Source organism: Tiliqua scincoides, chromosome 3 (genome assembly GCF_035046505.1).
Source record: "Tiliqua scincoides isolate rTilSci1 chromosome 3, rTilSci1.hap2, whole genome shotgun sequence".
Taxonomy (NCBI): Eukaryota; Metazoa; Chordata; class Lepidosauria; order Squamata; family Scincidae; genus Tiliqua; species Tiliqua scincoides.
In genome coordinates, this window is record NC_089823.1 from 162,305,308 (window position 1) to 162,319,727 (window position 14,420).

Sequence of the window (14,420 nt, forward strand, 5' to 3'; positions counted from 1 at the left end):
CATACCCCACAGAGCTGGAATATGTGTTCTCACTTTCCCTAAAGAGAATTATGGAAGAATCATCTATTTGGAGGCAAAATTGATATCCTTCTTGTTAGGGGTAATTCTAGCATTCTGCATACATTGTGCAATATTCTCCAACCAAAGTAAACAGAGATGATGAAATATCGTTTTATTCAAAAGGATCTGAATTCTTATTTTTAATAAAGAGAATTTCTCAGACTGCTAAAGCAGGAAGATAAACTTGGATATCAGCTATGGAGGAGCATTTTGTTATCTTTGCTGCTAAGATCATTGTCATCTTCAGTGGACTAAGAGACTTGCCATGCAGAAAGCTTTCATAGCATTTGTGCTAAATATGGTGCTGGACTATCTATATACAATATGTATGTATTTCTGTAGCATTAAGTATTCTGTAGCATTTTTGGTATTTGGAAGAGTGCCACACTGCTCTGTTCAGGGTGTCACTATGAAGGTTGAATGTCCGGCAATTCGTAGTTTTAGTGTTGACCAAGTAAAAGTTGCACAATATATCCCCAGAAATATATCCTTAAGAGAGGGCTCCAGCAGATGTTTGTCCTGCTTGTGGTTCTCAAATGATAACCTTCACTTCCCACCCCTCAAAGAACTGCCCACTGTTCAATATAAGGATTCAAACTCAGGGCTGGTTGCAAGCCCTTAGCCTGAGCACTTCATTGCTATATAACAGGAGAGGTAATTGTATTTAACCTCATAGCACTATACAGCCATCACCACCATCCTGCTCACCTTCAGGATACTGTGAACTCAAGCTGGCCAATTATTTCTTTATACCCTACTTCTGTCCTTCTGCAACGTTTCTGTTTCCATCTTCCTTCCCACCCATTCCCTGTAACCGGTGGCGTAGCTAAGTCATTTGACACCTGGGGCCCATAAATTTTTGTCACCCCACATTACATAATTAATTATTTAATTATTCATTCATTCATTCATTCACATTTTTATATAATCCTTCCTCTAAGCAGCTCAGGATTTGAAATGAATAATAACAATGACCAGAAAATAAATGCAGTGAATATTACCCCACAAGCAATGGATGAAATTCTGCATCAAATGGTATATAACATGATGGTATTATTTCTAAAAGCAGTGATTTCCAGGATTTTGATCACAAGGGTGTCACCCCCCCCCCCCCAAGAATGTCTAATTGACCTGTTTTGAGTTAAGGCAGTGGTTCTCAAACTTTTAACACTGGGACCCACTTTTTAGAATGACAATCTGTCCAGGACCCACTGGAAGTGATGTCATGGCTGGAAGTGACATCATCAAGCACAATAAAATAAATAATTATAAATAATTAAAGAAAAACAGATAATTAAGTAAGGGGACGCCAGCCCTATTCCACCAAGTGAATTTTCTCTTTAGCCTGCCTGCAAGAACACAAAAATATCAGTGAGATTTTCAGCCCTCCCCAGTGTCCAGTTCAGTGTAAATTCTTATATTTCCGGCATAGCGCTATCAGGACCCACCTGGTTTTACAAGTCTAAAAACAAACAAAATGGACCTTACCAGCTGAAGCCTCTGTTTTATTCTTTGGGGGAGGGAAGAGATGCCTTCTGGAGCATTTGTTGAGCTCCACTTTTATCAGATTGGAACCATGCAGCTAGCCTTGCATTCCCCTTTGCCTGACTTGACCAGGAATCAAATTTACTCATGAGTAAACGCAACTGTGTGACTTTTGCTTTCCATAGGGCTCAATACATTCGTCTGCTTGGAGTGAGGGACTTGCTTTTTGGGTGTTTTATGGGGGCTGCTTTCATTGGATAGGAACCATTCTGGTGTCATTGGATTCCTCTCGGCCTGCCCTTTCTGACGAACTATGGCAAGATCGCCTACTTGCCAGTAAACTCGCAATATGGCTCGGTTTCATTTTCCATAGGGTTCCATGTATTTTTTGTTTCCGGTGTTTTGGCCATAACTTTTGATGGAAAGGAGATATTTCAATCCAGTGTTTTGCACTGCATTCTGCTGGAAATTCCGCATCCAACAATATATAGCATGATGGAGTTACTCTGAACCTTCACGATGTTAGATGTTGGGGCATTTGTGGTGTCACCCCCCTAAGGGTGGTACTCGCGGCAGAGCACCCCCCGCTAGCTACACCACTGCCTGTAACTGACACATTCAACATTCCATGTCTCAGCTGCCCTCATGGACTAATGACCAAATCCTACCCAACTTTCCAGTGCTGGTGTAGTCTCAGTGCTGCTCCAAGGTAAGGAAATGTTAGTTTCCTTACCTTTAGGAGGCCTCTGTGACTCTTCCCCCCCTCCCCACTGCAGGATGCAGCATGTGCCCTGTTGGCACAACTGCATCAGTGCTGGAAAGTTGGATAGGATTGGACCCTTAATTGCTAGATTTTTAGTGCTGGACTTCAGTTTTTAGACTCCCACCCTTTTATTTTTCGTTGTTGGGGGCAGAAATGAGAGCTGTCCATTGGGAAATATTTTACGTAGATTTTAATGTAGTTATGATTATGATAGTTGGTATAATAGCATGTTCTTTTTTCCACCCCCCTGGTAGCAGTGAAGATAGGTGTTCTTGTCTTTAGTGTACAGTGCAAACCCAGAAGTTCTCCCTAAGCAAGGTGATATTGCTCTAGTATTGTTTTTATATCTCATTATCAACATTTTGTAGGTCCTAGAAGTTCACAGGGCTTGATTGTGACCTGGTTGAAGACCAGGAAACAGAGAATGGGTGTCAATGGGCAATTTTCACAATGGAGAGAGGTGAAAAGCTGTGTCCCCCAAGGATCTGTCCTGGGACCGGTGCTTTTCAACCTCTTCATAAATGACCTGGAGACAGGGATGAGCAGTGAGGTGGCAAAGTTTGCAGACCAGACGTGATTGTGAGGAGCTTCAGAAGGATCCCTCCAAACTGGCAGAATGGGCAGCAAAATGGCAGATACGTTTCAATGTAAGTAAGTGTAAAGACATGCACATTGGGGCAAAAAATCAAAACTTCACATATAGGCTAGTGGGTTCTGAGCTGTCTGTGACAGATCAGGAGAGAGATCTTGGGTTGGTGGTGGACAGGTCGATGGTCGACCCAATGTGTGGTGGCAGTAAAGAAGGCCAATTCTATGCTTGGGATCATTACGAAAGGTATTGAGAACAAAATGGCTAATATTATAATATTGTACAAATCGATGGTAAGGCCACACCTGGAGTATTGTGCCCAGTTCTGGTTGCCACATCTCAAAAAGGACATAGTGGAAATGGTGCCAAAGAGAGCGACTAAGATGATTACTGGGCTGGGGCACCTTCCTTTTGAGGAAAGGCTACGACGTTTGGGCCTCTTCAACCTAGAAAAGAAACACCTGAGGGGGGGACATGATTGAGACATACAAAATTATGCATGGGAAGGATAAAGTGGATAGAGAGATGCTCTTTACACTCTCACATAACACCAGAACCAGGAGACATCCACTAAAAGTGAATGTTGGAGGGTTAGGACAGACAAAAGAAAATATTTCTTTACTCAGCGTGTGGTTGGTCTGTGGAACTCTTTGCCACAGGATGTGGTGATGGCATCTGGCCTGGATGCCTTTAAAAGGGGATTGGACAAGTTTCTGGAGAAAAAATCCATTATGGGTTACAAGCCATGATGTGTATGTGCAACCTCCTGATTTTAGAAATGGGCTATGTCAGAATGCCAGTGCAAGGGAGGGCACTAGGATGCAGGTTTCTTGTTATCTGGTTTGCTCCCTGGGGCATTTGGTGGGCTGCTGTGAGATACAGGAAGCTGGACTAGATGGGCCTATGGCCTGATCCAGTGGGGCTGTTCTTATGTTCTTATGTTTAGGGCAGGGGTCGGCAACCTTAAACACTCAAAGAGCCATTTGGACCCATTTTCCAGAGGGAAAAAAAACCCCGAGAGCCACAAAACCCTTTTGACACCTAAAATGAAGATAACACTGCATATATAGTTCTTTTTTTAACTTTTATGCTCTTATAGGTCCCATTTTTATAAAGTAGCCCCTTCTTGTAGCTTTTAGTTAGTTTTGTCATACATTCTTGTCCTGTGTTTTCAGATGCCTGGTCCTCTATGGTGTTTTGCCTGATTCCAAGGCCATTCTCTGCCTGGAGAATTATGCCCACTTTAAGCAAATTAGCTCCCCTTTCCCCCAACAAATGACCCTGGTTCTGCCCTGCAGTCCTGCTGGACCCCACCTCCAGGGTAGCTCCCTGTTCAACCTGCAGAGGTCCTCTCTCCTGCCAGCAGTCTCCCACCACTACAGCAGACCCTGGATCGTCAGCAGGTCTTGGGCACAGCAGCCGCACTTCAAACTCCAGTGTCTCTAGCAGTCCCTTAGTCACAAAGTCAGTCAGAGTATCCAGGGCAGAGTCCAAAGTCAGTATAAGCCAAGTTACAGTCCAAGGTCAGATTCCAAAGTCAGTCAAATCAGTCAGAGTATCCAAGTCAAAGTCCAAAGTCAATAAGCCAGGTCAGATTCCAAAGTCAACCTGCATTCCTTCTACAACCCACAAACCTTTCCTGCCTCAGGTGCTCTTATATCCCTGAGGGCCCTATTGCCTTCAAGTGGCTGCAGCTGTGCAACACACTCTGCTGGATGCCCAGGCCTTACCCTCAAAGGGGCCACTGCTGACACCACATCTACCTACTCACCAGATCTTCCTAGATTCCAATACAAATGGGGGGGGGGAGCAGATCTCTATACAGACCAGTGCAAAAACTGGGAGAAGGTGCGGGGGAGGGAAGATCTCTATATAGATATCACAGCAAGACCATTGCAAAACCCCTTGCACTCAAAACCAACACATGGAAGTTGGGGGGGGGGGCAGATCTCCATACATACCAGTGCAAAAACAGGGGGAAAGGTAAGTCAGCCCCAGTAGAGTCAACGGGGCTCACTCTCAGGGGAGTATATATACACTGCATATATAGTTTGCGCTCTCCTCTTGTAGGTCACAGTTATATAATACACTTCCCTCTTCTAGGTCCCACTAAAAATCAGGTCCAGACCTACAGTTGGAGAACAACTGTTTTAGATTGTGCACAGGTGAACTGCTTGTGAAGGATACTGTCATTCTTTACTGTCATTTACTTCTGTACTTCTGTAAATGCCTTTCCACACAATACTACCTCTGAACAAGACCACTTAGTACTACTTAACACTGTTCACAAAGATGCTCCTGAACAAACAAGCTAAGAGTTCAAAACTGCATAAAATAAAAGGCATACTAACAGTGATTACTTCCCAACCATGAAATATGCTTTGGTGCTACATATACAGTATGTTACACATACAGTATACAAACATATACAGAATACCATCTGGTGCAGGGGTCTCCAAACCCCTTTCAAGTTTCCAAGTGAAGGAAATGGGGCAGTGAGAGTGTGAGTGAGTGACGGGGGGGATGCTGAGTGGGGAACTTGAAGGCTGTAATCCTGTGCACACTTTCCTGGGAGCAAGCACAATGGGACTTACATCTGAGGAGACGCACAGGATTGCCTGGGAGGAGGACAGAGCAGCTGCACTCAATTGCTTGATTTTGCCTTGGCTCCCTGGGGTCAGGTTCATTTATGCACCCTCCCCTACACGGGCAGGTGGCTGGGGCTGCGGCTCGGGCGGGAGGGAACGTGCAATGGCGGCGGCGGCGGCGCGAGCTCTTTGGGCAGGAGCTGCTCCGCCAGCTGTTCACGCCCTCTCCTATGGGGCGCAGCCGCAGGAGGTGAGGGAGCTGCGCCTGTGCGCTCGGGTTGGTGAGCAGCGGCTGCTTCACGGGAGGAGCGTGCCCCTCCCCCCACGGCTTGGCCCCGCAGGGAACCACAGGAGAAGGCTGAAAGAGCCGCTTGCGGCTCCAGAATGGCAGGTTGCCGACCCCAGGTTTAGGGTATTTAAATGTGTCTTAATTTGCAAAGTGCTGTGTATCTGGGAACAGCTGAGCTATGTCAAAATTGCTATCTTATTTTTAAGTAGGCCCATTTGCTTCCACCTGTAGGCACTTGATCACCTAAGTTTTCTATTGATAGGATAATTAGTGTCTCAATAGTAGAACAAAGCATTGTGAAAGCTGCACATAACACTGCAGTTCTCTATCTTCTAGTGTTTAAAGAATTAATATCTCAGCAGGATTTCCATCCCTAATACTGTTGGCCAGGGGTGGGTGCTTTTTGTTATAGATGTGCTCTGGGGCAGACAGTTTCTGCTGACTACAGAATAATGGCAAACTCTCACAGACCCACATAACCAGTAGTAGATATAATTGTATTCATTGATTGCACAAGTTCATGCTTGGTTTTCTCTTTCGGAAGCAACATGTTGGTGCAAGTATTAAATGGTAGATAGAATACTGGTTCTCCTTGGAACTTGAATTCTACGAGTTCTACACTCGTACTACACTGTATGTATTTAGTCTACTAGATCACATTTGGGACTCAAATCAAATTAAGGCGCTAGCCCTGTATAAATCAAAAAAGTATTTCATAACTGTAGCTAGTACAGTATAGAGTTGGCATGTCTTTATCCATACACATATAAAGCTAGAAATAAATACACTTATATCTCTCTATCTGATAAAGGAAGTCTTCACATTTGTTTCATTAAACGTACTTGACCATTGTGTGTAGTATTTGAGTCTAACCTCAGCCAAAGGTTTTGTTTTTTTAATGTCAGTGATAGCTGTGTTAATCTAACTGTTTTGAAGAAGACTTCTCAAACTATTAAAACAGGGAAATGGGTGTTCTGCAATCCACTCTAGTATTAATAGTTGAAAGTTCAGCAAAACACTGCCAAGCTGAAAAATTTGATATGGAAATTAATATATGATGCTTGCTACTAATAGGGGATCACTGAGGTTTATTTGATAATATGAATCTAAAGAATGAGAGTTAGGACCTTGCATAACTGTATAATAATGCTGTACTTGATACTACTTAAACACTGTCCTAAGAGGCAGTGGAAACGATTGCACTACTTAATAACGAACCTTGCCCATCTGGGGAAGTTATCAAGGATTAGTGTGAATCTGGTATATTCTCTTCCCACCTTAGACTTAAGCTGGAGAAAATTTGCTGAAGATACTCTCTTTAATCAAAAGGTTAAACATTAATCTGTGTGTAAAAAAGAAAACTGCAAATACAACTAATTTCTAAAATGTTTTTGCAGGAACTTCTTTACCAAAAGGACAAAGGAACTCAGTGCTCCTGGCTGGAAGCTGTTTGGAAAAGTTCCACTAAAGGAGAACCTACAGAAAGACTCCAAAATAATTCAACAGGTGAATATTTGTTATGGCTATGTTACTGTCTCCCATTTTATCCTTTGAATATCAAAACCAAATTTGTTAAATGGTGTATATGTGTGATCAAGTTAAATTGCTGGAAGCTCTAGTAAACAGTAATTTTAGCTATGTGTTTGCTTTAACAAGGTACTGGAAAAATAATTGAAAATTCTAATTTTTTGCAATAGGAAGTACTATGTGAAAATCACTTGTAATTGTTTCAGCATAGTGAAAGCTCTAGAAACCCTATAGTGTACCAACAGCTTATTGCTCTTATACCTGCTTCTTTATGGTGTTTACAAGAAAAATTAAGTAGAATGAAGCATATGATCATGTGGCAGAATTCAAATTATGACTTCAATTTAAGTTTAATTCTATAGATCATTTCACACTTATATGTGTATGTCATTAGGTTATCCTACACATTGTTGTATACCTGATTGGCAGCCAAATATGTGAACCGCCTCTACTGAAAAACACTGTGAGAGTTGATAATGAAAGGTCTAACTCTAGAGTGCCTTGATTTTAATTAAGGCAGTTTAAACGATCAAGAAAAAAGATTGACTTAAATGAAGTTTCTCATTTTGAAAGATACCTTTCATGAACAGATATGCACACAAATTAGTTGTTGAAACAAATGGAACATTGTTTTGTAACTATAACTTTTGTATAACTTGGGAGCTTAATCCAAAACCTTTAACTTTGCAGTTCATATTTTTCACTTCAGAACTATATTGGCTTAGAGCAGGGGCGCCTAAACCCCGGCCCGGGGGCCACTTGCGGCCCTCAGAGGCTCCCAATCAGGCCCTTGGGGAGTCCCCAGTCTCCAATGAGCCTCTGGCCCTCCGGAGACTTGCTGGAGCCTGTGCTGGCCCAACGTAACTGCTCTCAGCATGAGGGCAACTGTTCGACCTCTCATCTGAGCTGTAGGATGAGGGCTCCTTCCACTACACACTGTTTCATGTCTGTGATGTAGAAGTGGTAGTTAAGGAAAGGCTGGCCTTGCTTTGTGCAAGGCCTTTTATAGGCCTTGAGCTATTCCAAGACCTTCATTCATTCATATAAGTTCCATCTCTAATATATTCAGTCGTGTAAATTTATTCAAATTTTAAATTGTAAATTAATTATTTCTTTCCTGGCCCCTGACACAGTGTCAGAGAGATGATGTGGCCCTCCTGCCAAAATGTTTGGACACCCCTGGCTTAGAGAGAGATGTCTTAGTTCTCTTGGAACACATGCAGCAATGTTGGGCAAGGTCATGTAGTCAACATGCATAGGATCTTGAATTTTCTCAAAGGAAGTGTGGTGTAAGGGTAGAGAGACTAGTACCAGTGACTCCCTGCTTTGTCTTGATCTGCCTTCTGCTGGGCAGACTGTCAGCATGAGGACATTGTTACCATGAGGACAAAGTCAGGTGACAAGAGACTGTTTTTGGAAGCCTTTTTCTTAGTTTCATGGGTATTTTCCCATAAACCTTAACCAGCAGTGTGTAGCCAGGAATTGAGGAGGACTGGGGCAGGACTCAGATTCAAGCATCTACATGTAGGCAGGAGAAGTGTAGTGGATTAGAGTTTGCATGCATCTCCTTTGCATACAAAAGGTCCCAGGTTCAATCCCTGGCATCAACAGGACAGAGGAAAAAATTCCTGCTTGAAACCTTGGAGAGTTGCTGCCAGTCAGTGTTGACAATACTTACCTAGATTTGAATCAGGTATCAGACAAATGGTCTGATTCAGTATAAGACAGCTTCCTATGATGATTTCTTGAGGTAAAGAATTGAAATGTTGGAAAATTTACCAAAAATCATAATGGGTGAGAGGAATGAATAAGCAAGCAAACCTGGAAAATAACTTGAGCATTGGCAGTAACCAGGTGTGATTCTTAGCAAAAATGAGAGCAAGTGGTTACAGGCAAACTGAAAAGCAGAATGCTTTCCTATTCATCTTACCTCACTGATCTGCATGTGTATGTATTTATAGCTTTAGTTTTCTGGATACCATTACACTTCTCTGATCCCTGCAGAGGTAGTAAGAACTTGACCATACACAGATGTTTTCTCTGGACAAACTGGAACATATACTGCTATTCTTGAATTTGACTTTAAGATACCTAGATTCTCATTGTACTGTCCTACTGGATGTTTTATGACCCCTTCAGCCTGGTGGGTTTAGATGCCCAGTCATATGGTACATGCCAATCCCAGCAGGTGGACTGGTGATACTAGTTGATGGAACTAGATGAAGACACAAAATTACCTGTCTCCCTGGCCATGTGGTTGTTCTGCAATGCTGCTGATTTCAAAGTGTCCCAGGAAGCCTTTTTCCTAAGGAACCTTATGTTAAGGTTTTCCTTAAGGCAGGGATCTCCAAACTATGACCTGGTGGCCACATCTGACCCCCCACAAGATGTTATCTGGCTCGCAGCAACTTAAAATACTTTTTATTGCTAATTTTTTGCTAACGTTTGACATTTTTCTTATTATAAGTCACTTCTCAGTTTTAGCACTGCATTGTTTGTAATTGTCACTGTTGTCTTTTGTTTTGAATCATGCTGCTTACAAAAAAAATCCAAGTAAAACTTATGCATTCATTTAAATGTCATTCAAGGCACAATCCTAACTGTGCCCTGTGCTGGTGGAAGTTCCTTGTGCTGGCCCGGGAGGGTCGCAAACGTGCCTTAAAGCACATTTGTGCCTCCGTGGAAGTAAGCTGCACCGGCATATAGAGGTGCACCATCTTGCAATGGCCAAATCCAGCCTCTGCGGTGGCAGGTCTGTGCTGGCCGAGCTTGACTGGCGCAGGGGTTGGGGGTGGGTGGAGGTCAGGAAGGAGGCGGGGAGGATGTGTTTTGGGGCAGGGGGAGGGTTACGGGGGCAGGGAGCAGGACGCGGGGCCAGAACCCAGCAGTTATGCCGTATCCTAGCCTCCATTCCCAGGCAGCACGGAGCGACTCCTGTCTGCTCTATTCTGCCTGGATCTGTGCTACTTTGTCAGGTTGCACAGGTCTGAGTAGACCAATTGGGATTGCTGTGACTCTTCCCGGGGTAAGGGGAAAAGTTTCCTCTTGTCCCTGGCTGAGCAAGTCAGCCCCAAACTTGTGCTGGATACAGCGCAGTCCTGCTGGCCTGCCTATTCCAACACAAGTTAGGATTGTACTCCTATTCATTTATAAAACTGATTTTTTTTCAGCCCACAAAAATGTGTAAAATTTGATGTAGTCATTGTACTACAAAGTTTGGAGACCCCGCCATTAGGGAAGCATAAGGAGAAAAGAAGGGAGCAAGAGAGAAGAATGCTATTGTAAAACAGTGTTTCTTCCTGACACAAAGTAAATGTCCATGCTGTTAAGAATAAGAAATATACATCATTTGAACCCAATGCAGAGCTCATGTAGATTGAAGGCAAGATGCCTTTCATGTAGTTTGCCAGATGCAAGGGAGGGCACCAGGATGAGGTCTCTTGTTATCTAGTGTGCTCCCTGGGGCATTTGGTGGGCTGCTGTGAGATACAGGAAGCTGGACTAGATGGGCCTATGGCCTGATCCAGTGGGGCTGTTCTTATGTTCTTAAGGCATAAAATAAAAAAAAAATCATAATCTATATGGGTAATGATTCTTATGAGATAAAGGATGGAACCTCTTCGATCCTAGTGCCTATGATGACTTGCTCCCTGGGTCATATAGGATGCTGAAAACAAACGCAACGTAACATTATGGTCTACAGAGCTTAACCTCAGAAGTCAGACATATTTCCCAAGGGGTCTCTTGTACATAGAAAAGCTGCCTTCTGCTTGTTACAACCATACTATTTGTCTGGACTACACCAATGTTGTGTTAGTCATGATTCATTTTGCAAAGGGTTTGTTTGGTCTTTCAAAAAAAAAAATCTGATTTTTATCCATCTTATGTATCTGTGAGAGCCTACTTACGAATGCAGGTTGTGCATGGATCTGAACTGTACAGACTGTACAGTTGCATCTTTCATTGAAATAATGGAATATACTTTCAATATGTTGGGGAAACTTTAAGAAGAAATCTTCCTAGCCATATAAAGGACTTATTTAAAATTTGATGCTGACTTTAAAAAAAATTGCCTTTTGAAAAAGAACTTCAATTTTTCATTTGTACTGACACCAGCAATGCCATAAAAGTTTGTGCTCTTAATTAAACCACTGTTTCCTATGTAAAACACAAATGACCCATTGCACACCTGTCACATTGAAACAAATTGCTGAATTACTTCAAATAACTTGAAATTGATTGCAAATTATCAAGAAGATCTTGACTCTGTTCCAGGTTAAGGTATAAATGTCTTCCATGTATAACACAGGATATCTGATAAACTAGCTCAGAGAGACCTGTAATGCTAGATGTATCTCATGTTGACCAGCAGAGTTTGAAACAGGTGAGTAATTGCTGAGATGTGGAGGAGTCCGTATTCTAAACTGATATTAACTGCCTCTTAAAGTTAATATTCCTGTGTGCGGATGGTGTCTAATTTCCGATCCCAATGCTTGTAATACTAGTACAGGACTTTCCAAACTGTGACCTGCATATGGAACCAGTGTTTGGAGAAGGCCCTCACCTTTGTGAGCAGCACTTAGTTCTGCTGCATTGCTGCTGCTCCTGGAACAAAATCTCTACAGAGAGATGCTCTGGGCACTCACGTCAAACTGGAAATCTGGGTGCAGTGCCTGCTATGATGATAGGCAATAGACACAATTGCCTATAGCATCTCTCTGTACAGATTGGTAAGAAAGATAAGCAGAAGTGTGGCAGAATGGTAAGCACTTCTCCGAACAGGAAGGGCTTTTCTGGTGCGTAGTGATATCAAGTTTGGAGACATTGCATGAGTACATCAGTATATAATGTGTACCTTCTTCTGTGGAAAAACTGTGGGTGAGAAGCTCAAGCACATGGGTCTCCAAACCCCGGCCCGGGGGCCAGATGTGGCCCGCGGCAAGCCTCTGTCTGTCCTTCAGCCAGCCTCTTGTCCCCTGAAAGCCTCTGGCCCATTTGGCCAAACATGACTGGAACTGTGCTCTGGTTGCACCTGGAGGGTGTTCTAAGGGCCAGAGAGTTTGAAGGAATGAGCCCATTCATTAATTTATTCACTCATCTGAGTTCCATCTCTTATTTATATAAATTTTATATTTAAATTTTTTTCGGCCCTCAACACCATGCCAGATATTTGATGCGGCCCTCTGGCCAAAATGTTTGGAGATTGCTGCTCAAGCAGGAACAAATTCATGTAAGAGAATTTCCTTGCCTTCTCCTCCCACTGGCTTCATCAGCTTCATGTGCATCTAAAAGGCTGTTCCTGTGGGTTGAGGGACCCCCTGGAATGGTGTGGGATGTAGCAGAAATTGGCCAAGATCAGGCAGAGACTTACTTTCACCATTCCAGAGGGCTCTCTGACCTACTGGGCGTTGGAGTGGGGACGTGAGGCTGGGAAAACTCTCTTGCATGAGCTTGCATTTGCTGATGGTTTCTGGGATCAAACCCTGTATCACAAATGGTGATATGATGCTGGTAGTGCTGGTGTGTCCTGGATCAGTATTCCAGATTTCCACTTGCCAGGAATAAGTCATGTGCACTGAGAATCATCTTTAACCTTCTGGAGAATATATTTGTATATGCTTTCTGAAGGGAAGATGATCTGTTGCATGTTAGAGCAAAGCCTCTCACCTGTGCTTGCTGCATCAGTAATGAAGAGAATGGCATTCTTGCTTTTGCCCTCTAGTTTTGTGTGAGGCTGATTAAATGTTTTATAGCTTTATAGTTTTATAGCTGCCAATCATGGTTGAGGCTTTTAAATGAGCCTTACTGTGTTATCCTCCATACTTTTGTACAGCAAAACTGATGTTGGTCTGTTGGATGTGAAATATGCAATACGTTTTATGTAGCTCAGTTGCTAAAGTTAATTCATAAAATGATCATTTACCAGTTAACTGAAATATCATTTTACCAATGAAGCTGAAAGATTTTTCTTGATAGTTGTTTTGAATTCTAAGATGCATTTCTTTCAGCCAGTTTTCTGTAGCTGCACTGACCCTGTAAGTTCAATCAGACCATCATACTCTGGTTTCATTTTCCTGTGACTTAACAAGCCTTCTATTGTTACTAGTGGTGTTCTGCTCTTGAACCAGTTAGTAAGCACATTCAACTTCTGATTAACTCATTTGCCATATCATATGCTAAAATGATAAACTAATTCAATGTGAATATCATAAAATCATTATAAATGTAAATGATTATTAGTACCATTACTTGTATTATTTCAGATATTGAAGTTAGCCTGCTATTGAGAACCTATTCAAATAGACATATTTAATAATGTGGTGACAGATCTCGTTACTGGGTTTTTAAATCTTTTGTTCACTCTGTGTAGACTGTTACTGTCATTGATACAAAGATCACAACTGGTAGTACTATCACTTTTTCTTTCCATGTGTATAAAAGCTACTATTTTCAATTTGTGTAGTTATACAGCAACTTCATTTTTTTGTTTTGTGGAGCTTGACTTAAATATTGTTTTCTTTTGCACTGGTATTAATTGTTTTAAATGCATTTTGTCTGTTGGTTGCATGACTTTAAAAGGATTCTTTGTTTAGTTTATGTTTCAAGTAGTTGAAAAAATTTGCTATGAAGGCAGAATATGCAAATGACTTGCTTTTTGGAAGTAGTCAGGATGTTCATTTCTTGTCCAATTTCTCTCTCTGTCTCTTGACACAGGCTTATTGAGTCTCTTAAAGTTTCCGGAGGATGGGGCTTATTTTCAGCTGTCTTTTAGAAACAGTTTGCTGTTGGAAATAGTGAATTAGGAAGCAAGAAGCCCCTGGAATATGAATGATTTCCTGATAGAATAGTAGTCATCGAGAGAAATTCAGCTGCATTCCTCTCTGTTGATGAAATGTTATGACTCTGTCTATATCACTTTACTGTCAAAGCTGCCAAAATTCAGTTGTGCCAAAACGTTGAGCCATATTTTTCACACTTTGTTTCAGGACAATGACTGACTAGGATCCAAAGAATTATGAACTTCATTCAAGGAAGCTTTAGACATTCTTTTCTCAAACAGCAGCCCATTGTTCACCCTGTTCCACTCCCCACTGCCGCATGGAATCCTTTTAAAAAAAA

General features: G+C 42.2%; 1 protein-coding gene across 2 annotated transcripts in view; it reads left to right on the forward strand.

The window, feature by feature from the left end:
* TBC1D12 (TBC1 domain family member 12) overlaps window positions 1-14,420 on the forward strand; it is a 61,113-nt gene that overhangs the window by 13,622 nt on the left and 33,071 nt on the right. For both annotated transcript variants that reach the window (XM_066619750.1, XM_066619751.1), the window contains exon 2: window positions 7,172-7,280. In XM_066619750.1, the coding sequence (XP_066475847.1) occupies window positions 7,172-7,280 (109 nt within the window). The remainder of the gene's footprint in view (window positions 1-7,171; window positions 7,281-14,420) is intronic.